Source organism: Phaseolus vulgaris, chromosome 5, assembly GCF_000499845.2.
Source record: "Phaseolus vulgaris cultivar G19833 chromosome 5, P. vulgaris v2.0, whole genome shotgun sequence".
Lineage (NCBI taxonomy): Eukaryota > Viridiplantae > Streptophyta > Magnoliopsida > Fabales > Fabaceae > Phaseolus > Phaseolus vulgaris.
Genome location: NC_023755.2, coordinates 13692408 through 13717257, shown reverse-complemented (window position 1 = coordinate 13717257; position 24850 = coordinate 13692408). Strand labels below are relative to the sequence as shown.

The 24850-nt window shown below is 44.5% G+C and overlaps 1 protein-coding gene across 1 annotated transcript; it reads right to left on the bottom strand.

Annotated features, from left to right (window-relative positions):
* Positions 1–860: 860 nt before the first annotated feature.
* LOC137835198 (PRA1 family protein H) lies at positions 861–3589 on the bottom strand. The gene is made up of 4 exons (XM_068643586.1): positions 3117–3589; positions 2158–2294; positions 1265–1336; positions 861–1175 (listed from the first exon to the last, which is right to left on the bottom strand). The coding sequence occupies exons 1-4, from the start codon at positions 3500–3502 to the stop codon at positions 1105–1107; spliced, it is 666 nt and encodes a 221-aa protein (XP_068499687.1). The 5' UTR covers positions 3503–3589; the 3' UTR covers positions 861–1104.
* Positions 3590–24850: the final 21261 nt, after the last annotated feature.

Genomic DNA, 24850 nt, shown 5'->3' with positions numbered 1-24850 from the left:
CTCTGTCCTTTATAAAGTTATGCTTTGTGAGATTGTTTTTATTCAAAGATGAATACATGTTTACATGCGATGTTAAACATAAGAAAACACTATAACACTGACATTGGTGGAGGAAACAGATATTCCAATATGAATCTAAATATGCACAAAATGAACTTCAAGTTATTTATTGCCACTAGAAATTTCTCAGTTAGCCCTTTATACTTATCAAAAATGATAAATGAGTTATAAATAAAATAGAGGAAGAAAAATGAAAATAGAAATAAAGGAGAATAAAATAAACTTAAGCGTATGTTTAAATGCAAAAAAACAAGAGTGAGAAATTTTGATCATTTACTTGGAGTGAGTGGGTAAAACTATTTTTCGTAAATATGTTATTCCTTTTAGGTTATAAAAAGGATTTAACTATTAAAAAGTAAAACCAAAAAACAAACAGATATCCCTGTTACACTGGTTTTAAAAGGATAATAATCTCTTTCTCAATCATACAAAACTAATTTGAAGTTTACATGTTAGACTCGATTAAACACCCATTTCAATAATAACAACAACAACAATAATAATAATAATAATATATCTCAAACATATATTAATTTAAAACCCATTTATACTATGTTTAAGCAACAATTTTTTAAGACCCTAATATAAATTGGAACACGGGCTCATACACGCATACATATAACATGCTCAGTCATGGATAAATGAGCAACTGAAAAGGATCTATCCTTGTTCAATTGTCCAATTGTCGTTAGGAAATAAGAAAAGAATTAGAAATGTGGAATGGCAAACAATAGTGTGCTTAACCCATTACGAATCATCCAAAAGCTCAATTCCAGTTGTATAAACTCAAGCGTTATGAATAAATTAATAATCTCAACAATTGATATATTTGATAGCTCATCATTTATTCTGAACATTGATTACTGTTAAGCCAAACAAAAAATAATCCAACCTCTTTACAGTGCCTGATTTTCTGTACGAAAGTCCTGTCCCTTAAAATCTACAGTGTAACCCCCAAAATCTTCTATACCAAAGGCTCTTGAATCACTGAACTAATACGTGCTAGATAAAGGTAAGTGCATCATAGTTTGTTTGATTAACCAACTACCTACTTCTTCCCACTGAAGGTTGCTTTACAGGGCTCAACTTCCGAAATGCAGCATGAAGTATCACGCCTGCATAGATTTTTTTATAACTTAATAATCCGTTGTGGAATTTGAAGGGAAGAGGTTAGGAATAAGAGTACAGAAGTAGAAAGACTAACCTGCATAACTGACGCATATGGCACAAAACAGAGCCATTTGAACATTAGAAAATATCAGAATAACTGCGGTTGCTGCAAAAATTGAGATTGAGAAACAAGAGTTCCAATTAACCTTGTGCATATCAAATTAAGAGATATATTTCCAGCATCTAAAGCAATGTGCTGTAAAGAACAAGATGTTCCGGCCACATGAGCTTCGTAGAAGACATTTCTACTGTGCAGCCAAATACATAACATTCAAAATTTTCTATTCATGTATAGGAAGGTGAGTAAATTTCTTCATTTTTATTGGTGGGGATGATGGATTATGCATTGGGTAAAACAACAGCTTAAGCAAAGTCTAGGCAACACATGTCATTTGAATTTTATCAATACCCAAAAATGCATTGAAAAATCATAAGAAAAAACAACAATTTTGTTTTTCAAGTAAATTCAATAAAAAAAGATAAAACTTCGACAAGTTTTTAGGTGTTTCTTGTGCAGTTTTTCAGTGAAACTCGAATTTCACCTCAATAACCTATATTCCTCTTTAATGTACACCTCTATTATGCAGTTAGTTAGGTAAAACTTCAATTCAAATAAAAAACCAGTTGATACTCAAAGTGATAAAAACAAAGAAGAAAAAGGGCCTGTTTGATTCCCTTCTCCCTCGGGAAACTACATTTAAGTTTTGTACCCACAAAAAAAACTTTATTATCTAGATTATATAGATAAACTTCAAATATGATTGAGAAACAACTTTAGAAATATTTAAAGACTTCAAATCAGATTGAAAATCAACACTGGAAACATTTCAGAAAGTGCATCTAAGCATTGTCCTAATTAAAAACCAGTTGATAATTACTAAAACACAAGAAAAAACAAAATCTCTCCTGTAGGAAATGATTGCTCACCACATTGGGCAAGACGAATCAAACACTGGCGAGTTAAGGGATACTGCTCCAATCCCCATCTGTGGCTACAAAACTTGAAGAAATCCCACAACGCCAAACACAATATCAACCCAACAAGAGCAACTGGCATCTTATACCTGCAGCCGGAACAACCAAAACACAGAGTTCCATTGGACCAAATAGCAAGGCATAACAATAGCCACATTAAATTCTCCAATTCATTCATTAAGCAAGAATAACACCAAAGTTCTGTTTAGATAAACTTCTTCAGAAGTGTTTATAGAAGAAAAAATAAGGAGGTAAAATGATTCAGCTTCTCTAGCAAGCAAAAATCAACCTATACACCTCAGCTTTTATTAAAAGTTAGATGATATATTTTCTATAAAATGAAGACCGGTTACAATACACTAAAATTACTCAATACATAAATTAAAGGAAAAAAAAAACAGATTATGCATTGTAGAGCTAATCCTTCAGGTCGAAATATGAAAGGCAATTTTATACAGTCATCTAATCTAACTAAAAAAGACCATATACAGAAAGTTTCCGATTTTTATAATAACTAACTAAAAATCATACCAAAGGTCATTTCCAATTGGTTGACTGTGTTTATAGTGACAATGTATAGTCATTAACCTCTGAGTTAAAATCAACTTTTTGGAAAAATCAAGACAGAAAATTCTTATAAAATTAAAATTAGCTTACATTCCCAGTTTTTTTCCTGTACATGTGGCCTATAAGTTAATTTTAATTTCCTTTATGTTTTTCCCTACAGAAAAGTTTATCTAATCAAGAGCATTCAAAAATTGAAGAGCCTAGTTTCACCAAACAAATCATATAATCCCATTTCAAATATGCAATTTCAAGAACCTAATTTCACTAAACAGACCACGGATTCTCCAATTAAACCAAAAATCTTGATATTAACAAATAGGTTGAGAGCGTGAGCGAGAGCGTACAGAGTGCAGGCGAAGAAAAGGATGAAGAGATAGGCGTAGTTGCGGGCGTAGCGCTTGATGTTTTCCTGAACCCTGAGGCGCACCTGGGAGGAGGAGGAAGGGAAGGAGTAGGAGTTGGAGAAAGCGAAGAAGGAGCGGGACCAGGAGGGAGTGTCGGCGGCAAAGTCATCGGCGGTGAGCTTGGCGAAGGGGTTGAGAGTGAAGAGGGAGAAGAAGGCGAGGAGGCGGGAGAAGAGGCTGCCGGCGGCAGAGGAGGGGGCGGGAGAGGCGGCGGAGGAGGCGGAGGTGCGGTGGTCGAGGATTTCGAGGTAGCCGGTGTCGCGGAGCCACGACTCGAAGGCGGGTTCCGGAACGCTAAGAGCTAAAGGGTTGGAAGAGAACACCATCGTTTCGCTGCACTCTTCTTTGAAACCATACACACACCTCTAACTAACTAACTTCTTCACACCTTGTTTGTTTGGTTAATAAATTCTAAAAACACTTTTTATCACTCTCTTTTTAATGCATTCTTAATTACAATTTATTAAAAACCATACATTTAACTTTTTATTTTATGAATGTCTCTTCATTTTATTCTAAATTTTAATTTTTATGTTTGATTTCAATTTCAAGACATGATTTTGAAGTTTTTTTTTAATTTATTTAATACATAAGATTTGCTATATTATATTTATTTTACTTAAAAACTAAAAGACCCAAATTACCTTTGAATTACCTATTGAGATTTATGTAAAAAAATGAGTTCACGAACATATTTTCAAGAATCTAACATTATAATCTTAAAATTTTGGTTGCTTATTAGACTCACTTAACATTGTATATATTAAACTCATAGTTATTGTATTTTTTTTAATTCATTCATAGTATTTTAATTTAGTATTATTACGTACGGATCACAATCACCCTTTCTCATTAACACTGACTTTTCAAGAAATCAGGAATGGAAATGTATAAAAAATAATATTAATAAACCTAAATAAATAATGACAAACTTTATTATAGTTGTGTTAATATTTTGTCATATAATCACATGACCATTGCTGAAACTATTAATTGTCCTTAAAAGATCTAAAATATTCTACCTACATTTTCCATTTGATATAGTTTTTTTCTTTTAAACTTTAATTTCCTTAATAATACATCATGTTTCCTAGATACATATAAAAAAAATACTAAAAATCTTCATACAGGTTTTATGTAATTCCCAGTATAACACTAATTTTGGTGGATTTCTTTGTTATTTGTTATTTTTATATGTTAATCTTGATTTTGTTTTATTGGATTTTGGTCAAATAAAGAAAAGGTAGGATATTTATAAAGACACTCTGACAATCAAGTAAGTAAGACGTATTAATGAGTCATAAATATTATTGAATCTAATCTCTACATATTCCTATGTTACTATTAATCTCTACGTATTAATGTCTCATTAATGAGCATGTTATTGGAGAAGCTTGTTTAGACCCAATCTCCACATTAATCCTATGATAATGGCTTACTTAAGGGTTTGATTCTTAATTAAGACATTGTCCTTATATTTTGACCAATGAATGTTTAATACTATATAAGGCTGAGATGATGAGTCTGTTGACATTCCTCTGTCTTGCTTGATTGATAGGTTGAGGAACCAGGTTTCTTTGGTCAAGAGGCATAGGTTCCGGCTATCCAAGGTATCAGATGGTGCACTAGTCCCCTAGCTCGAATGTTCGAAGGGTTGTAGATCTTTCGTGAGAATTGAAAGTGATCCGATCGGTCATCGGTAGTCGATGACGTCAGCAGCAGATAACCACATGGACCACTCGCTGGGGGACACGTGGATCAGGTGGCAGAGTAATCATGGAGGAGATTCCCCGGTATGGAGATTGGTGATCAGTAACCGAGTGGCCACCGACAGATCAGTTCCAAGATAAACGGGGGACACGTGGATTAGGTGGCAGAGTAATCATGGAGGAGATCCCCCGGTATGGAGATCGGTGGTCAGTAACCGAGTGGCCACCGACAGATCAGTTCCAAGATAAACACCCGGGGGAGAACGCGAGAAGCAATAGAGCACCGATCAGTCATCGGGTGCATGGTCATCGGGGTTTCGTGTTACACGCAGTTAAACTGGGACTGAGATTCCCAGCGAGAGCGTTACGCATGGACCTCGCATGATCATACCTCAGAGAAAGAAGAGCTCCTCGTCGGTATAGCTGTGCACGAGAGTGGCCTGAGGGAGTCAGTAAACTGGTCAGTGATTGGTTACTCTCTCAACCCATTACGTGCATGGCATCGTGAAGGGGAAATCATGTATGCAGAGAGCAATGCTTGGTGAGTGTGCCTAGTCCAGCCACACCTGGCGTTCTCCTGGGAATGTGCGATTTCACCCAGATGGAAGAAACGCGCTAAGTTACTCTGCAAGGGAATAACTTAGGCGCACAAAGAGATGCGCTAGAGCCCTTCAGGTGGTGGCACGTGCACGGTTAGATGTGAGTTGCATGCCTCCACGTGTCACTGTCTGAGAGGGGCGCGGCCCAGATAAAGGTGCACTTCGTGTCGTGAAAGGTACAAACAGAAAACCCAGACACCCACGACACTGACTGTGGTACGTTTTCGTACAAAAGCATAACAGAATTCTGACACACGCAGAGAACAGCGTAGCAGAATTCTGTTAGGCACAGACACAGAGGGAGATAAAAAGGGAATCAGAGAGAAATACACACACACTGTTTTACACACATTATTTTTCTAGTGATTCTGTGATCTAACTTGAGCGTCGGAGTGCAAACGGCCGCTAGAGGCGTTGTCTGTGTGTTTGCAGGTTGCGTTCGGAGTTCCCAGAGGAGGAGGTTCTAAGAGTGTTCTTGCAGATAGCACAGTTGCCATAGGCGGGTCAAGCAAGCGACAAGGCAATTCCTCCACGCTCGAGTTGTCGGCAGGATCATTTGGCGCCCACCGTGGGGCACGTATAAAAGGTGATTCCCAACCATAGTTTGTGTTGGTGGTGCTTCGAGTGTTTTCTGTTCGACTGCTCGCTATCGCAGTCGACTCCTGGAGTTTTCACCGTTTGTTTGGAGTTCTTTGAGCTGCTGAGTTTGCTGAGGAAGGATGAGGACAATGCGCTCCAGTTCAGTTGCGCCATCAACCGACGAAGATACTGTGTCCATGACGCAAGTGATGGACATGATGAGGACGCTGCAGGAGAACGTGGCTGCATCGCGTTCTGAGCAGGAAAGGATGCACGAGGCGCTGGTGGCCTCGCAAGCAAGGAACGAAGAGCTCAACAGGATCAACGAAGAGCTGCGCAAAGCCCTTCAGGAGCGGGAGGAGCGTGCGGCAGGGGACAGATCTGCACCCCCATCCCCACCACGCAGCTTTCGTATGCCATTTTCCCAAGAGATCATGGACTCGGTAGTCCCGGCTAACACTGTGGCAGTGAAAGCGTCTTTCACTGGGGTGGAGGACCCTGAAGCCCATCTCACGGCGTTTCATACTCAGATGATGCTCTCAGGGGACTCAGACGCGGTGTATTGTAAGGTGTTCATGAGCACTTTGAGCGGAACGGCGTTGGACTGGTTCGTCAGTATACCCACTGGCCACATTACCACGTTGCAACAGTTTTCCAAGATGTTTGTTGAGCAGTACATAGTGAACAAGGCGCCACCTTTGGTGTCTTACGACTTGTTTGATATAAGGCAGTACCAAGGGGAGTCCTTGAAGGATTTCCTGAACAGATTCGGAGCTCGGATAGTCCGTTTGCCAGGAAAGGACGAAGAGATGTTTGTGCACGCCTTCAAAAAGGGCGTGTTGCCTGGGCCTTTTAATGAGTCGCTCATCAGGCACGTTCGCCGAAATCCGGCGACGTGTTGTGGCTCACATCGCCGCCGAGAGCGAGGTCACCGAGAAGAGAGGAAATGTGGCCCCAGCTAAACCGCGCACCCAAGCAAGGGTACAGCCTCAGAGGGTAATGGAGGCGGCGGCGGGAAAGAGGGATCAAAGGACGCGTCATCCTTACGACCCTAAGAAAAATAAGAGCAATGGACCAGGGCGCTCCAGGGAGAGTAATCGCCCCCCGAGGTATGAGTTTGTGATGGGTTTGGCTGATTTGATCGCCATCCCAAACATAGCTGCCAGGCTCAAAGTGCCTGAGAAAACGGCGGAGAAGATTTTGGGGCCAAAACCAGACGCATGGTGCGAGTTCCACAAGAGTTTTGGCCACTCTATCAATTCGTGTTTGGCTCTGGGGCACCAGCTCGCCGAGCTGGTCAAATGTGGTTTCCTGAAGGATTACTTGCTAGAGAAGCAAGCGGACCAAGCATCAGGGTCTCAACCGGAGAGCAGCGGAGGGCAACAGCACGAGGTGCCTATTCACGGCGAGATCCACACCACAGCTGGCGGATTCTCTGGCGGGGGGTGCACAGCGTCGCAACGAAAGAGGTACGCGAGGTCGATAATGTCAGTGGAAGTCTTTGAGGATCACTCGCCCGACGTGGACATCACGTTCACCAAGGGGACCGCAGGGACGTGGTGCCTCACGACAACGACCCCATTGTGATCTCGCTTGTCACGGCGGAAAGGACCGTCCACCGGGTGTTGGTCGACCAAGGAAGCTCAGCAGATGTGATGTTTTGGCCAACCTTTGAGAAGTTGCAACTGTCCCCTGATCAGCTAAGACCATATGGGGGCTGCTTGTACGGTTTTGCTGGCGACCAAGTGGAGGTGAGGGGTTATATCGAGCTGAGGACGACCTTCACTGACGGCTTGGCCTCACGAACGGAGAAGGTCAGGTACCTTGTTGTAAACGCCCCGTCAGCATACAACATACTGCTGGGGAGGCCAACGCTCAACAGAACAGGAGCTGTGCCTTCGACAAAGCACATGAAGGTCAAGCTGCCGTCTATGGAGGGTATGATCATCACTATTTGCTCCGACCAGAAGGAGGCGAAGAAGTGTTACGAAAACAGCCTCAAGAACAAGAGGTCTGTGTGCCACGTAACCACAACGCCTCCCCCTGGCGTGGAGCCGAAGCGCGAACCCCGGCGAGCTTCGGATGCGGCGTTAGAGGTGGTCGCCGAGGGCGATGTGCCGATGGGGAATGTAGAGGCGAGGTCAGAGAGAAACTGCTCGGAGGCCGCCAGAGAAACCGGTATCGCGAGGGCGCTGATCGCCAGCGAGAGGAAACCTCAGCCAGTGGAGGAATGGCTCGAGAAGGAGATCAGCGGGAAGGTGTTTAAGTTGGGAAGAACCCTGGATAGCAAGACGCAAGACCAGATCGCCGAGGTAATAAGTAGACACTTGGATGCGTTTGCGTGGGCTGCTTCAGATATGCCGGGGATCGACCCCGATTTCTTGTGCCATCGTTTGGCAATGGACCCCCAAGTCAGGCCCATCTGCCAAAGAAGAAGAAAATTCAATGAGGAGAAGAGACAGACGATCAAAGAAGAGACGCGGAAACTACTTGCAGCGGGCCACATCAGGGAAATCCAATATCCAGAATGGCTCGCTAACGTTGTCCTGGTCAAGAAGAGCAGCGGAAAATGGCGGATGTGCGTTGACTTTACAGACTTGAACAAGGCCTGCCCGAAGGACTCTTACCCTTTGCCAAGCATTGACGCCCTAGTAGACAGTGCATCAGGGTGCAAGCTGCTCAGTTTTCTGGATGCCTTCTCGGGGTACAACCAAATCAAAATGCACCCCATGGACGAAGAGAAGACCGCCTTCATGACGGAAAGGTCATGCTATTGCTACAGGGTAATGCCCTTCGGGTTGAAGAATGCAGGGGCCACATACCAAAGGCGGATGGACAAGGTGCTCGCGCCCATGCTCGGAAGGAATGTGCAGGCATACGTCGACGACATGGTCGTGACGTCCCTGGAGAAAGACAAGCACATCACAGACTTGGAAGAGTTGTTCATCACAATAGCCAGGTACAAGCTCAAACTGAATCCTGAAAAGTGCGTTTTTGGTGTAGAAGCATGGAAATTTCTGGGGTTTCTTCTGTCAGAGAGGGGAATTGAGGCTAACCCCGAGAAGTGCGCCGCCATTTTGGCAATGAGGAGCCCCGCCAATGTGAAGGAGGTGCAACAACTCACGGGGCGGATGGCCGCCCTGTCTCGATTCGTATCGGCAAGCGGAGAGAAGGGCCACCCATACTTCCAATGTTTGAAGAGGAACAACATATTTGTTTGAACAAAGGAGTGTGAGGAGACCTTCGTAAAGCTCAAGGAATATTTGGCGAGCCCTCCAGTTCTGTGAGCCCCAAGGCATAACACCCCTCAGGCTGTACTTTGCCATAACTGAAAGGGCGATCAGCGCAGTGCTAGTGCAGGATCAGGACCAGACCCAAAGGCCTATATATTTCGTTAGCAAGGTGCTGCAAGGCCCAGATGTAAGGTACCAGGCCCTAGAAAAGGCAGCATTAGCGGTTGTATTCTCGGCGAGGAGATTGCGTCATTACTTCCAAAGCTTCACGGTACTGGTGATGACTGATCTGCCAATCCAGAAGGTTTTGAAGAAGCCCGATGTGGCTGGAAGGATGGTGAAGTGGGCGGTCGAGCTTTCGGAGTTCGACATCAAGTATGAACCCCGGGGATCGATCAAAGGGCAAGTCTTCGCCGATTTCGTGGTCGAGTTGTCCTCCGAAGTGGCACAGAACGCCGAGGGTGACTTTCACTGGGTACTCTCTGTTGATGGGTCGTCCAACCAGCTGGGCAGCGGGGCTGGGGTCATTTTGGAAGGGCCCAACGGAGTGTTGATAGAGCAGTCATTGAGGTTCACTTTCAAAGCAAGCAACAACCAAGCAAAGTATGAGGCTTTGATCGCTGGAATCCTGCTGGCTAAGGAAATGGGGGCGAGAGTGCTGATGGCCAAGAGCGACTCACTGTTGGTCACAGGACAAGTAACTGGCAAGTTCCAAGCCAAGGACCCACAGATGGCAGCCTACTTGGAGTACGTGCAAGAGCTAAGAAGATCTTTCGCTTCATTTGAAGTGGTGCACGTGCCAAGAGAACAGAATGCCCGAGCTGACTTGCTAGCCAAGCTCGCCAGTTCGGGCAAGGGGGTAGGCAGAGGACTGTCATTCAAGAAACTTTGAAAGCGCCTCGAGCATTCGTGGCAGACCACCAAGTTCTCCATGTTTGTAGATCAATGGGAAGACCGGCGAGAAGTCATAGATCCCTAACGCAGGAAACTCTGAGGGCGCCGAGGGTCAGAGCGCGCCCAGCGGAAGGGGCAAGATCGATGCAGATTTGCGCTGTCCACGAGCTAGAGACGTGGATAACGCCTTACCAACGTTACTTAGCGGATGGTGTGCTTCCAGTTGATTCAACTGAGACCAGAAAAATAAAGAAGAGCTCCAGCAAGTTTACCCTTATTGACGGCGAGCTGTACAGGTTTGGATTCACACACCCCCTCCTTGTATGTATACACGGAGAGAAGTGCACGAGGATTATGGCTGAGCTCCATGAGGGAATTTGCGGGAGCCACATTGGAGGTCGATCGCTGGCGACAAGGACTATCCGTGCAGGCTATTACTGGCCCACGATGAGAGAAGATTGCAAGAGATACGCCCAGCGTTGCAAGCAATGCCAGCAGCACGCCGATTGGCACAAGGCACCCCCAGAAGAGCTGAAGTCGATTTACAGCCCCTGGCCGTTCCATACTTGGGGAATTGACATTCTGGGACCCTTCCCATTGGCGATCAGGCAGATGAAGTACTTGGTAGTGGCGATTGAATACTTCACCAAGTGGATCGAAGCGGAGCCAGTGGCCCAGATCACCGCACACAGGATCGAGAGCTTTGTATGGAAGAACATAGTGTGCCGGTTCGGTGTGCCTAAACGCCTGGTGTCAGACAATGGGACTCAGTTTGGAAGTCACCTCTTGAAAAAGCTGTGCGAAGAGGTGGGGATACAACAGGTGTTTGCATCCGTCGAGCACCCACAGACGAATGGCCAAGTGGAGTCTGCCAATCGGGTGTTGCTGAGAGGTTTAAAGAGAAGATTAGAGAAAGCTAAGGGATCGTGGGCTGAAGAGGTACCCCGCATAGTTTGGGCATACCATACCACTGAGCAGTCAGGAACCCACGAGACCCCCTTTAGTTTGGTTTATGGATGTGATGCGATGATTCCAGTCGAAATCCAAGAAAGCTCACCGAGATTCCAGAACTTCGTGGCGGAAGACTCGAACGAAGAAAGAAGAATGAATCTGGATTTGCTGGATGAGGTCAGGGAGGAGGCGAGAGTGAAAGCCGAAGCAGTAAAGAGAAGAGTTGAGCGAAGGTACAACTCTAAGGTAATGTCAAGGCAGTTTAGAAGCGGCGATCTGGTGATGAGGAAGGCCCATCAGTATGAGATGCAGAACAAGTTATCGCCCAAGTGGACGGGACCGTTCAGAATAACCGAGGCGCTCGGGAGTGGCGCCTACCGCTTGGAGACGTTAGAAGGAGGGGCGATTCCTCGCACTTGGAACGCCACACATCTCAAGTCGTGTTACAGTTAAAGCCTTGTAAGTAAAGACGAATATGAAGAGATTTGAATAGTTTCTGTTAAAACAATTTCAAGGGGGCACTCTTTTTTCCCTAAGGAGGGTTTTTAATGAGGCCACCCAATAAAGAAGAGTTTTTCAAAGTTTAAAGCTTCTATGTTTGCATGCTTATGGCTTCGAGAGTTTTAGAAAAAAGGCCTTATTACTCGTGTGTGATCTAGGGCAACAGTAAAATCGTATTGCATGCTCTCAGTTAAAGTTTTAAAGTCCCCATCGTTTTTCGGCGATCGGCGGCATCAGTTAAAAGTTTTAAAGTCCCCATCGTTTTCGGCGATCGACGACATTAGTTAAAAGTTTTAAAGACCTCGTCGTCTTTTGGCGATCGGAGGCACCAACAATGATTAAAGACCTCAACGCCCTCGCGCGTCTTGAGGCGAGAAAGAGATAAAGTCCTCCTCGACTTTGTGCGAGTGCAGGCGAGAACAGATTAAAGGACCTCTCTGCACCAGCAGATAGAGGCAAGATTAAAAGTCCTCAGTGCATCCAGGGGGGTGGAGATGTACACCCTGGGCAAGTTGAGGCACCAGATAAAGTCCTTCTCACCTTAGAGTGAGTTCAGGCAAGATAAAGTCCTTCTCACCGAGTGAGTTTAGGCAAGATGAGCTGAAAAGTCAGGGGTGTTTGTGACCTTAAGTGGTGGGAAGGGAAGGAAAATGCCTTTCCCCCTTTAAGTGAAACATCAATATTGACCCAGTAAGACCAGATCATTGTTCTGAAACTCAGGGAGGTAGAGAAGGATCCGAAAGGCGCCTCTACCCCCAGATGAGGGAACAATGATCAGGTCATGAAAAGAAGAAAGGTAACATCGCCAGAACCTTATGGCGTGAAAGTTGAGACAGTGAAGGGGTTGTGCGGCGAGTACCAGATCAGAAGAGTTCCGGGCGATGACAGAAGTAGGGGGGATTTCACTTGGCAGATCAGGTAAACTGTATTTTAATACTAGTTTGAGTCAGAACCTGCTGCCTAGTAAGTGATTTTATGTTAAGATTTGTTGCCTTAAGTTCACAAGTTTTATTGAACGTCATCGCCGAAGAGTTGATAGTTGCTCAAGTTTACTTTGAGTTAACAGTTTGCCAAGTTTGTTATAAGGGTAAACAATTTGCTCGAGTTAAAAGCGGTACATGGAGGGTCAAGTTCAAGTATTGCTGAGTTCACGCAGTTGAGCAAGTTTAGCCAAACAAGGTATCACCTCTGACGATCGATGTCCTCTATGCACTTAGCGCTAGTGCGACAGAGAAGCAAAGTGAAGTACGAAGAACGATGACTGATGAGTTGTCGGTGGGTACGCTGCCCGAAGAACGTTGACTGATGAGTTGTTGGTGGGTACGCTGCTTGAAGAACGATGACTGATCAGTCTTGCCTTGTCGGAGGAAACTTTTCCAAACAAATTCTTACACAACAAGCTGAGGCAGAAAGACTACGCCTAGTCAGTCATCCAGTACAAAGCTATGCATAAGAACTGTTAAATACAAAGCTAAGGGAGTAGCTAGTCGTGATCAAGTAGAGGCCAAGATCAAAGAGTACAAGATCGCGCTAAACCTAAGCTAGCTAACAGTTAGACGTGTGCATAAAGAAAGATGAAGCTCAAGAAAGTACAAGAGAAGAAGCTTATAGCTGAAACGAGTATGTATTCACACCAAGTTTTATACAAATTCCAAGTACAAAAAGTTGTGCAGAAGTATAAAATTCCAAAAAAGAAAAAGAGCTCAAGGAGGAGGAATGAGCTTTCCATCCACCACTTCATGATAAATGTTGAACTGTGAGAGGTCCAAATCCGGGAGAACGCATTGGATCTGCTCGAGCGCCAGCTCAAATCCGTCAGCAAGGGCTTCAACACCCACACTCATAAGGTCGGCGTTCTCAGCTTCTAATTTTTGCTTTGAGGCCTCCGCAGCATTTTTCTCGGTGGTAAGAGCAGCAATGGAAGAGGCAGCTTCTTCCAATTGGCCCTTTGCCTCAGACAGCTTGCTCACCACCTCCTCAAGCTTCTTCTCCCCAGTAGCGGCCGTTTCCCTGGTAGACTCGAGCTCCCCCACTAGTTGTGAGTTCAGTTGGCGTAGGGAGGAGGTCTCGGCCTCCAGGTGGATCACCTTGCTCCGCAGTTGCACCACCTCGCAGTCCAGAGAGTTGACGGCTTGCCCCATCAAGATCTCAGTCTTGATGGTCTCTTGGACCTGCGCTAGGTACTCTCCCCTGGCTTTTTCCACCATACCCCTCATCAGATCTACGGACCCTTGGGCAGCCTCAAAGTCACTTTGCAGTGACTCCTTGTCATGCTCAAGCTCCTTGATCCTCTTCTCCAGGATTAGTTGCTTGCGGTGCTGGGTGGAAAACACCAGGGAAAGCACTATCTGCTTAGCCAAGTGCCTGTCCACCTCCTCTCCGTTCCATTCGATAAGCTCCCGGTTGCGAATGAGCTGTCGGACCAAAGCAATGACTGGGTTGAAATTCTCATTGCTAGCTCCAGAGCCGCTTGGTCGCGAGCTGCCCCCACCACCTTCAGCAGTAGCAGTGGAGGTTGGTGGTGGTGGTGGCGATGCGAGAAGTCCCGGGGGATCCCCCGAGTGAGCAGAATCGACCCCAGCAGGTGGAGTGGATTGACCAAGAGCTTGGCCTGCTGGGGGAGGAGATGGAAGTGGAGCTGGAAATGGTGGTCGAGGAGCTGTAGATGGTAGTTGTTGGGGAGAGGGGAAGGATGTTGGCGCTGGGGCAGGTTGAGCAGAAAGAGGCGAGGCTGAACCTTCCTCTATCTCCACCACTTCAATCTCCCCAGGCTGAAGGGATGAAGCCCCCCAACCTCTGGAAGTTTCCTCTTGCGGTGTACAAGAAGAGAGCCAGAACTCTCCTCTTCGGTTGAGGGGGTAGGGGTAGCAGCAGCTGCGGCAGATGAAGGAAAGGCCTTCGCTAGCCTTCTTCTTTTCCTCACTGGCTCGGGGCCTTCAGTTGGCGCGACCGAGAGAGGAGGAGCTGCGATGGGTTCGGTGGTGGAAGAAGAAGAGCCAATCATCTTGGCGCCCTGGATTCGGGCAAGCTCCAGCAATGCCTTCCTCCTTTCCTTCCCTGAAGTCATGTCTACATCGAAGAAAAAAAAGAAGAGTTAGATGGCATAATTATGCAAGTGGGTCAAAATGTATGCATGAGTATGTGCAAGTATCCTAAGAGATGAAAGAAGAAGAGCCTACCTATGTACTTCTTCAGAGCCAACACATCAAACTCGTGTTTGATGAGAACAGTTGAGCTGTACTTTGCCCCTAGGAACAGCCCACATAGTTCGCGCTCGTAAGGGGCCATGACTTCGAGGCCACGGGGTTTCTTGAATTCAACTCCAGGAACCCAATAAAGGGGAAACCCCTCGAACAATGTTGGACTTTGCGGGGTAGCAGATATCATATAGAACCTGCCTTTCCAATCCTTGAAGGATTGCTGATACAGGCCCAAGAGCACCCGTCCAGCAACCCCGTTCAGGCTGACCCAGGACCTATCCCCGGGGTTCTTCGCCTCGAAAAAGTATAGGAATACATCTACGGAGGCGTTATGCCCGAAGTAGTTGCAAAGGATCTCGAATGCCCGTATGAAAGCCCAGGCATTCGGATGGAGTTGGCAGGGGGCGACATTTAGCTCCATCATCAGCTCCTTCTCAAAGAAGGTGAAGGCAGGCGTAGCTTCAACCTCTTGAAGATGGCGGAGTAGACGAAGGTGAAGGGCACCCCATTGGTGGCCCTATCATCCGCACAGATGGGCATCCCTCGAGGAGGAATGCATATACGGATGTTAAAATCGTTTTCCCTGTCGATGGCGCAAGAAGGCTCATCTGGGTCGTTGCTCAGAAGGGATTTGAGGTGACCCTGCGGTAGTAGGGCGGAGGTTTCGGCCAGCAACGCCAGGGGAGCCCAGTTGTAGACCCTGGTGTTGTCATGGTCGGAGGTTGCATCAGGTGGTGGCGGCACCGGTGCACTTGCTGAAGGCTGTGCACCAGAGGACGAGGCGACGATTCGAGCGGTTTGTTTCAAGCGAGCCATTGCGAGGTAACTGCAATGGAGAAAAATGAAGGGTCAGAGGAACGGAAGAAGAGGAAATGATGAATGGTTCGGTGAAAAACAGAGGAAGGGAAGAAGAAAGAAATGTCCAGGCGAAAAAGAGGAAAAGGGAGAAGCAAAAAGCAGAGTGAGGGGCGCGAAAACCCTAGCGCGGGTCGAGAAGAGGAAAAATAGAGAAGATGAATGCATGATAATGAAAGGGACGAATGCAATCGGTGAAAAGAGCCTAAATAGACCAAGGAAGAAGAAAAACCATACCTTTGAGTGATCGCGAAAGGTTTGGAAGTAGAAAGCTTGAAGGAAGATGGGCGCGCAGAGAGGGAATTCGAAGTGAGCCTGAGAGTGTTGAAGAAGATGATGAAACAGTGAAAACGTGCGCCTATTTGAATAAGGTAAGCGCTAGCGACATTCCACGCTGGCCGTTGATGCGGCCACGTGTCGCAAGATTAAGGGAGGAAGTTGTAACGTTAAAAGGCAACACGTGAGGTGGCACGTGATGCGGACCTACTTGCCACGTGGACCGAGAGCGCGACCACTTAGTCTCTTCGCTGAGAACGAGTTCACAGCTCGAGACTAGGGGGCTTGTGATCCGATCGGTCATCGGTAGTTGATGACGTCAGCAGCAGATAACCACATGGACCACTCGCTGGGGGACACGTGGATCAGGTGGCAGAGTAATCATGGAGGAGATTCCTCGGTATGGAGATCGGTGGTCAGTAACCGAGTGGCCACCGACAGATCAGTTCCAAGATAAACACCCGGGGGAGAACGCGAGAAGCAATAGAGCACCGATCAGTCATCGGGTGCATGGTCATCGGGGTTTCGTGTTACACGCAGTTAAACTGGGACTGAGATTCCCAGCGAGAGCGTTACGCATGGACCTTGCATGATCATACCTCAGAGAAAGAAGAGCTCCTCGTCGGTATAGTCGTGCACGAGAGTGGCCTGAGGGAGTCAGTAAACCGGTCAGTGATTGGTTACTCTCTCAACCCATTACGTGCATGGCATCGTGAAGGGGAAATCGTGTATGCAGAGAGCAATGCTTGGTGAGTGTGCCTAGTCCAGCCACACCTGGCGTTCTCCTGGGAATGTGCGATTTCACCCAGATGGAAGAAACGCGCTAAGTTACTCCGCAAGGGAATAACTTAGGCGCACAAAGAGATGCGCTAGAGCCCTTCAGGTGGTGGCACGTGCACGGTTAGATGTGAGTTGCATGCCTCCACGTGTCACTGTCTGAGAGGGGCACGGCCCAGATAAAGGTGCACTCCGTGTCGTGAAAGGTACAGACAGAAAACCCAGACACACACGACCCTAACTGTGGTACGTTTTCGTACAAAAGCATAACAGAATTCTGACACACGCAGAGAACAACGTAGCAGAATTCTGTTAGGCACAGACACAGAGGGAGATAAAAAGGGAATCAAAGAGAAATACACACACACTGTTTTACACACATTATTTTTCTAGTGATTCTGTGATCTAACTTGAGCGTCGGAGTGCAAACGGCTGCTAGAGGCGCTGTCTGTGTGTTTGCAAGTTGCGTTCGGAGTTCCCAGAGGAGGAGGTTCTAAGAGTGTTCTTGCAGATAGCACAGTTGCCATAGGCGGGTCAAGCAAGCGACAAGGCAATTCCTCCACGCTCGAGTTGTCGGCAGGATCAGAAAGAAAAATCCATTTCTTTAGCTATGGATCGAGATCCACTTTGTACTAGGTATACCCATCTGGCCTAGGCTCAAGTGTTGAGATGTCACATCGTTTGTAAAGAGTTGTATCCTCCTTGTATAATGCTCGCATTTATGGTAGTTAGAACAATCGATTTGAAGCGTCGTGTCTTATAAATCGTTAGATTCCAAATAATCTAATGGTTGAGGGGTTGTGACGTTTGGTTACCTACGTCCATATTTTCCCTATAAATAACTGGTGGATTCAATGTTGGGTCCACCCTTGTCTATCTTTCTATCTCTAAGCTTTTGACAAGTTTTTGCTTGTTAAGGTAACGATGTCTTATTCTAGCTTTGTCTCTATTTCTGGAAAGTTTTCGGGGTTTTCAAGTGAGAGTGTTCGGGAACCAGATGTGGGAGTTGTGTTTATTTTGGACGCTAGTTCGGAGCGGAGTTCAATGCAAAGTGCCTCATTTATTTCAATGGAAGGAATGAAGAATATGTCACAATTTCTCTAGAAAAGGTTGACCCCTGACCTTGTTGTTGGAGAGGCAACGTAGAGGGCCGAGGAGAAATGGAGTCTAAGGAATGGCTATGAATGGATTGATTACCCAAAAACTCCCTACCCGAACTCTCTTGCGTGTCTACTTGTCTCCGCGTCCATGGGACGACAACTTAGACAGTATGGGCAATTTTCATTCGCTTCTACCTTTTTTACCATGTTTTAAAATCATTGGATTTTTTCTTCTAATGCAAGAATTATGACTTCCATTAACATGAAAGGAAAATTTTACTTTCACAACCTCCGATTGAAAAAGTAGGGACTGGATACCGGGAATGATAAGAAGTTAGGGTTTAGGGTTTAGGCGTCAATGCCTACTCGGCTTCTCAAGTCGGTTCCCAACAACCATCCTCCTCATGACACGTAAAGAAATCACAAAAGAAAAGAGAAGTCCTTTCATCATTCTCGGTCCTCTACACGGTCATCGAGGAGGAGTGGCCACAGGATCGGGAGCTCTTCCACTCGCTTGCCCGATGGTTTCTTCATAACCAATATGAAATTGTCAGAGAAGTTGTCCTTTAGCTTGTCTAGTTCCAAACGGGAGTTATTCTAGCCAGCTTCTTTGGGTGCTTTGGCTGAAGCAACGGTGGAGCTTTTGACCCGCAAGCTATCAAGAATGTTCCTACTGTCGAGGTCATCAAGCTTAAGAAGGAGATTGCCAACTTGAGCCATTCTCTCCATGTTGCCCTTATGTTAACGCTTATTTGGGTGGCAAAGTGAGAACTCTAGAGGCCTACTCTCAATGCAGCATCAAGAAGAGGGCCCTAGAGGCTAGGGTTTCTCAACTATCAGCTAAGGAAGAGAGGCTTCAACATGAGATAAAGGAGCTTCATCAAAGCCTCACCGAATATGATGATCTTAGTTGATTTTAGATTGCACATTTTAAAGGTTTCGCTTTTGTTTAGATCTTGGATTTTAGCAATTTAAAGGTTAGAACCCTAAGAAGATCCCCACTGGACACGAACTTAACCAAGTGGTTAAGTATGAAGGTTCACTTCACAAGGGCAAAGAGAAAAACACAATTATATGGTGACAATGATGCAAAGGTGCAGAATTGAAGAGAACATAAAAGAGGAAACAAAACAAGACTAAAATGATAAAGAATGGTTGAATGGAAGGAACATTAAAGAACATGAAATGGAAATGGATAATGGCGCAAATAAAGAAGGAAAAAGATGAAGGGATGAAAAAAACTCATGGATTAGAAAGGGAATTCACACCACTTGGAGCAGAGGGACTCCAAGATGAGTGATGCAAGAGCCGCCACTTGAGATGTTACTCACTCAAGATAAGACCCAGAGTTGCCACTTAGGATACTACCCACCCAAGATAAGACTCAGATAAAAGGGAGTACTCAAACTCTCAATTCACTCGAGCAGAGTTTCTATATTTAAAATTTCAATGTGTAAATACATGGAGGAAGGCACCCTTTATATAAGAAGGAGTGACTTAGAGGGCAAGTTGAGTGAAGGGTAGAAAAGGAAGGGGAGAGGGGCTTCCTAGGGTGTTAACCATGGTTAAAACCATCCCTTAGGCATAGCTTCTAGAAGTTAGGGCTACATTTTAACCCTAATGGACTAGGCACAAGCTAAAATGATAAATACACCCCTATTATACTAAATGAACCTACTCTAGCGTATTATACTATTTGGACCCCCAAAGTGAGCCCAAATTATTTACAACATGTTTTTATTTTTAAGAAGACCAGAAGAAAGAATAGGTGATGTTCTGGTGTATGCCCCGTTCTTCTTCTGGTATGGTCTATCAAATTTTTGGTGGGGCCTTGACTTGATTGCTGAGATGACTGCTCACCGTGTGAATTGTCTCTTGAGTCCTTAGTCATTTGTTTGTCTTCTTGGATTATATCATGCCCCCCATGTTGGAGAGAATTCGACCTCGAATTTGGAACTCCTGCAAATAATATAGTCAGTTTGTTCACATATAAGATATTGTGATTTGTGGTATGTGAAGTAAACTGATGTTCCTGAAGCGTGGGGAGTTCAAAAGGGGAAGTTCTAGATACAAGCCATGTTGGGAAAGAATATCTGGGGATGAAAGAACTTTTTGATAAAAATCCTCTTAGAAGGTGAGAACCTTTAGGAGGGGTTCGAATTTCATCCCAAAACTTTAATGGACTAAATGTCAAGTATTTAGATTTATTGGGTAATGAAAAAGAGAAGGAAGAAGAACACGTTGGAGGTGCAGTTTACAGTCTGGCACGGGTCAACATAATTGTTTTTGTAGTGTAAGGTGATATATTGTGACCCGATTTATTTCTTCTTTCGTCATCTTTTTCATTTTCTCTTTTGTTTTTCATTTTTATTTGGTCCTCATGAACTTCTTTGGGAGAAAAGGGATTTTAAGATAACCTTGTGCCCTTGGAAGTTAAAAGACATTTTGTTAGTTAGGTCATCATGTAAAACTTGGCTATCATATTGCCAAGGCATTCCCAAAAGAATATTTGTTGCTTCCATTGGCAAAACATCACGTAAAACCTCATCTTGATACTTTCTTACAGCAAAAGTTATGAGGACTTGTTTATTTACCATGATTTCTCCTTCAGCACTAAGCCACTGAAGTTTATAGGGCTTTGTATGAAAGATAGTGGGTAATCCAAGCTTCTCCACTACTCTTGTACTTGCCACATTAGCACAACTACCCCTCTTCTATTATCATGGAACATAACTTGTTGTTGATAAGGCAGCGAGTGTGGAAAATATTTTCTCTGTGTGTCATCCAAATGTTTTGGAATTGTTCCCAGCATTCGCCTTATCACCAATAAGTCACCTTCATAAGGAAATTCACATTCATTTTCACTAGGGGATTTTGAAGGGGAAGGGGGGGTAGACCGAGAAGATTGATCACTATGATCACTTATGACTATCCCCCCTTAACCATTATGGTTCATTTTGATGGACAGTTGGCAACTATGTGTCCAAAACCTAAGCATTTAAAACATTTAGTACTTGAGGTTTTGGTTGGCGATTTTGTCCTAGAAGGAGAAGGATGTTATTTTTGTGGAGTGGATTCTTTAGAGCAGTTGGAAGGATTATCTTGTTTTGAAAATTGATTTTTTCCCTTCCAAGTTGACTTATAGAAGCCATCATTATGAGTATTTTTGAAAGATGTTTTCTTTAAAAGTTGTGATTCAACCTTGATGGCTAGGTGAACCAATTTTTCCAAAGAGGTATACTCATAAAGTTCTACAACATTTTGAATCTCTCTTTTTAATCCACTCACAAAACGAGTAATCTTTGACTCTTCATTTTCATGAATATTAATTTTTGTCAAAGTTACTTCCAAATCTTTAAAGTATTCATCTATACTCCTAGGTCCTTGTTGAAGCCGTTGGAGCTTCAACAGGAGTTCCTTCCTATAATGAGGAGGAACAAATCACGTGCGCATCCATTTCTTTAAATCATACCAAGAGACCACGACTGACCTCTTGTTCAAACCAATGTCCATTACAACCTGATGTCACCACTGCATGGCATAGTCTACGAATTCTAGGGAAGCTAACTTAACTTTTTGGTCGTCATTGACCTCGTACACATTAAAAATCTGTTCTATTTTAGCTTCCCATCCTAGATACAAATTGGGCTCACTTTCCCCACTAAAGCTAGGTAATTTTACAAACGGAAAAAAAGGTTGTGGTGGTTGGTGTTGATGACGCCTCTCTTCAAAGTGATGCATTCTCCAATCTTGGTTGTCTTCTTGACTCCCATAGTGCATGTAGTTTCTAGTAGCTCTACACGGCTCCCATCTGCTTTCTCGAGTTTGTCTCACTTGAGCCTCTTCTAATCTTTGCAACCTTTCCGCTAGTTCCCTTATTTCCTCGTCTTTGTGGGCCATCCGTCTCCTAGCATCCGCAAGCTCTCCCAAAAGATGTGCCTTTTGAGGTGATTACGACTTTGAAGATTCACCTGAAGACAAATTAGCCATAATTTTTCACAAGGAAACAAACAATTAGTGAAAAACTACAAGTTAAACTCTCACTCTCATGTATCACTCAAGAAAGATTCACACTCAAAAGGGTCTACACTTGTAGAAACACCTCAAGTGAAAGATGACAAAGCTCTTACACTTGCTCACTAACGTACCCCAAAAAAAAACCTTATGAAATAAAGAAAGACAAGCAAGAAAAGCTTTAAAACAAAGAAAGTGAAACCAAAAGGAATTAAGGTGAAGACAAAACTTTGAACAAGACAAACAAGAAAAGCACGAAAAAGACGCGAGGAAACTTACTTAAACTTTAATTATGAAGATTGAAAGATTTTAGAAATTGAGAAAGCACGTGGGATTAAACTCCACAATTACGAAAACAATTTGTCATATAGTTAGAACCCCTTTTTGTAAGTGAAATTTGGAAAGTGAATGCACTTGAAACATTTTGTGTTGTTTTTTTATTTTTCTTCCTTTTCTCATTTTGTGTTGTCACTCACTCAAGATAAGACATAGAGTCGTCACTTAGGATACTACCCAGCCAAGATAAGACACAGATAAAAAGGAGTACTGAGACTCTCAATTCACTCAAGCATAGTTTCTTTACTTAAAATTTCAATGTGTAAATACATGGAGGAAGACACCCTTTATATAGGAAGGAGTGACTTGGAGGGCAATATGAGTGAGGGTTAGAAAAGGAAGGGGATAGGGGCTTCCTAGGGTGTTGAACATGGTCAAAACCATCCCTTAGGCATAACTTTTAGAAGCTAGGGCTACATTCTAACCCTAATGGACTAAGCACCAGCTAAAATGATAAATACACCCCCTATTGTGCTAAATGAACCTACTCTAACCTATTATACTATTTGGACCCTCAAAGTGACCCCAAATTATTTACAACATGTTTTTATTTTTAAGAAGACCAGAAGAAAGAATATGTGATGTTCTGGTGTATGCCTCGTTCTTCTTTTGGTAAGGTCTGTCAGATCTTTGGTAGGGCCTTGAGTTGATTGCTGAGATGATTGTTCACTGTGTGAATTGTCTCTTGAGTCTTTGGTCATCTGTTTGTCTTCTTGGATTATATCATATGACCTTCGCTCACCATGTCAAGTAAGACCGGTGGGAGATGGTGGAAGTTGAGCTGGAGGAAGCTTGACAATTCGTGCTTAATTAGCATGAGTTAGGTTTTACAAAAGCTCTTGACCAAGTCATGCACTTCTAAAAGATCCTTCTTGACCAAGGAAACTTTGATGTTGGCAAGGATTTCTATAAGGGAAAGCTTATTTCGGTTGAAGATATACCAAATGATGAAGAAGATGTTGGGGCTGAGGTTTCGATGTTGGATGGTGGTGATGGAAGAGGTGTCGATCCCCTATAAATGTGGACTATCTCTTTGATCTATTTTTTTTTACACTCGTTTAGTGTTTTTTTTTGTCTATTTTGTTTAGATGGAACTTATTTTGTTGACATTTATTTTTGTATATGTCAACCATTAGTTTTGGAAGTTGATTCTAATACAATAATGCTTACTTCATTTGCTAGTTTTTTTTAATTTTTTAATTTATACTTAAAATGTGTTTGCTTTTATAATGTGCTTCCGAAGGGTACTCTTTCAAGTTTTTGGTTTAGTCCAAAACCTTCATGCCAAGGTTGAAAATGTTTAAGTCGAAACATGACATGACATTAGTACGCCTTGAGAAGTCGTTTGGTAAAAACATTTCCTAGCCGAGATGTGGTTGTTGATCCTGCCTGTTGACCAGAACGCTGGAAACTGCCTCGTCAAAGGATCGACGTGTGCACCGCTTCAAACCTCCGTTCCTCTTCGAGATCCACCTCGAGAACCTGCAAAGAAACAGAGCGGCGCCGCTGCGGCCGATCGCACTCCAACGCCCAAGTCAGTGACCGAATCACCAAATACTAAGAGAACAAGAACCGTGCAAATCCTCTCTCACAGTAAGCTCTATAACTCGCAAGCGTAAAGAATGTATTCTGAACGTGCGTACCTCAGAAAGTTCGTTAAGAACTCTTATATACCTGGTTACTTTCTCTCTCCTGGCAGTTACAGACTTGGACACGTGGCTCGCATCCAACTGTACACGTGCCATCATCTGGAGCCTCCTTGACTTGGGCGCTGCTTCTACTCTCGTTTTGCTAAGTTACCTACGCATGGTACTGCCCAGTACATAGTTAACTTGGGAGTGCGATCTCTACTGGAACTGGCGAGTTAGGGTGCCTTCATACACCTTCCCTGTGGTCTCGTCGGCCGCCTTCATAATCTGCACCACCTTCATCTCTGGCGATGTGCTTGCTCTGGCGATCTCCAATCAGTAGGTCGCCTGAGTCTACATCTGGCGACTTCATCTTTAACCCGGTGATCGCCGATTCTGGTATGCTGGAGATCGGAACACGCCAACTTAATAACTGGCGACTTCACGAGCCCCCCGACTTCCTTCCCTTCTGCCAATCATGGTGCCTTGTCAACACGCCTATACTGTAGCTTGATGCCACGTCATCACTTCCGACTACCAGGGCGGTACACAAGCCCCCCAGTCTTAAGCGAAGACTTGTCCAACGAAAAGACTAGAAGAGTCACGTCAACACCGGTCTACCTGCTGCTTCTCTGACGCTTCCACCAAACCCCTCACCCATCGTTCGACACGTGGCTTCATCAACGGTTACCTTCAGCCACCGTTTGCGCTTCCCAAACCCATTTCGAAAAAACTCTTAAACCCATTTTCACTCAACACTGTTCCATCACTTTCCCTCGCATTCACGAACGCTCTAACCTTCTTCTGCAAAAAACTCTCAGCGCTCTCCAACATTCTGAATCACCATCAACCTTCATCGTCTTCCTGATCATCAAAAGGTACCTACTTTCCTTCTTCTGCTGGTTTTTCTTGCATTTTAACCGATTCGCATCATCCTGTAACTGCCTGGTGCATACGCTGTGGTTTGCTTTTTCCATTTCTCCTTCTATGTAACTTAGGGCTTCGTCAATCATCGCAACGAA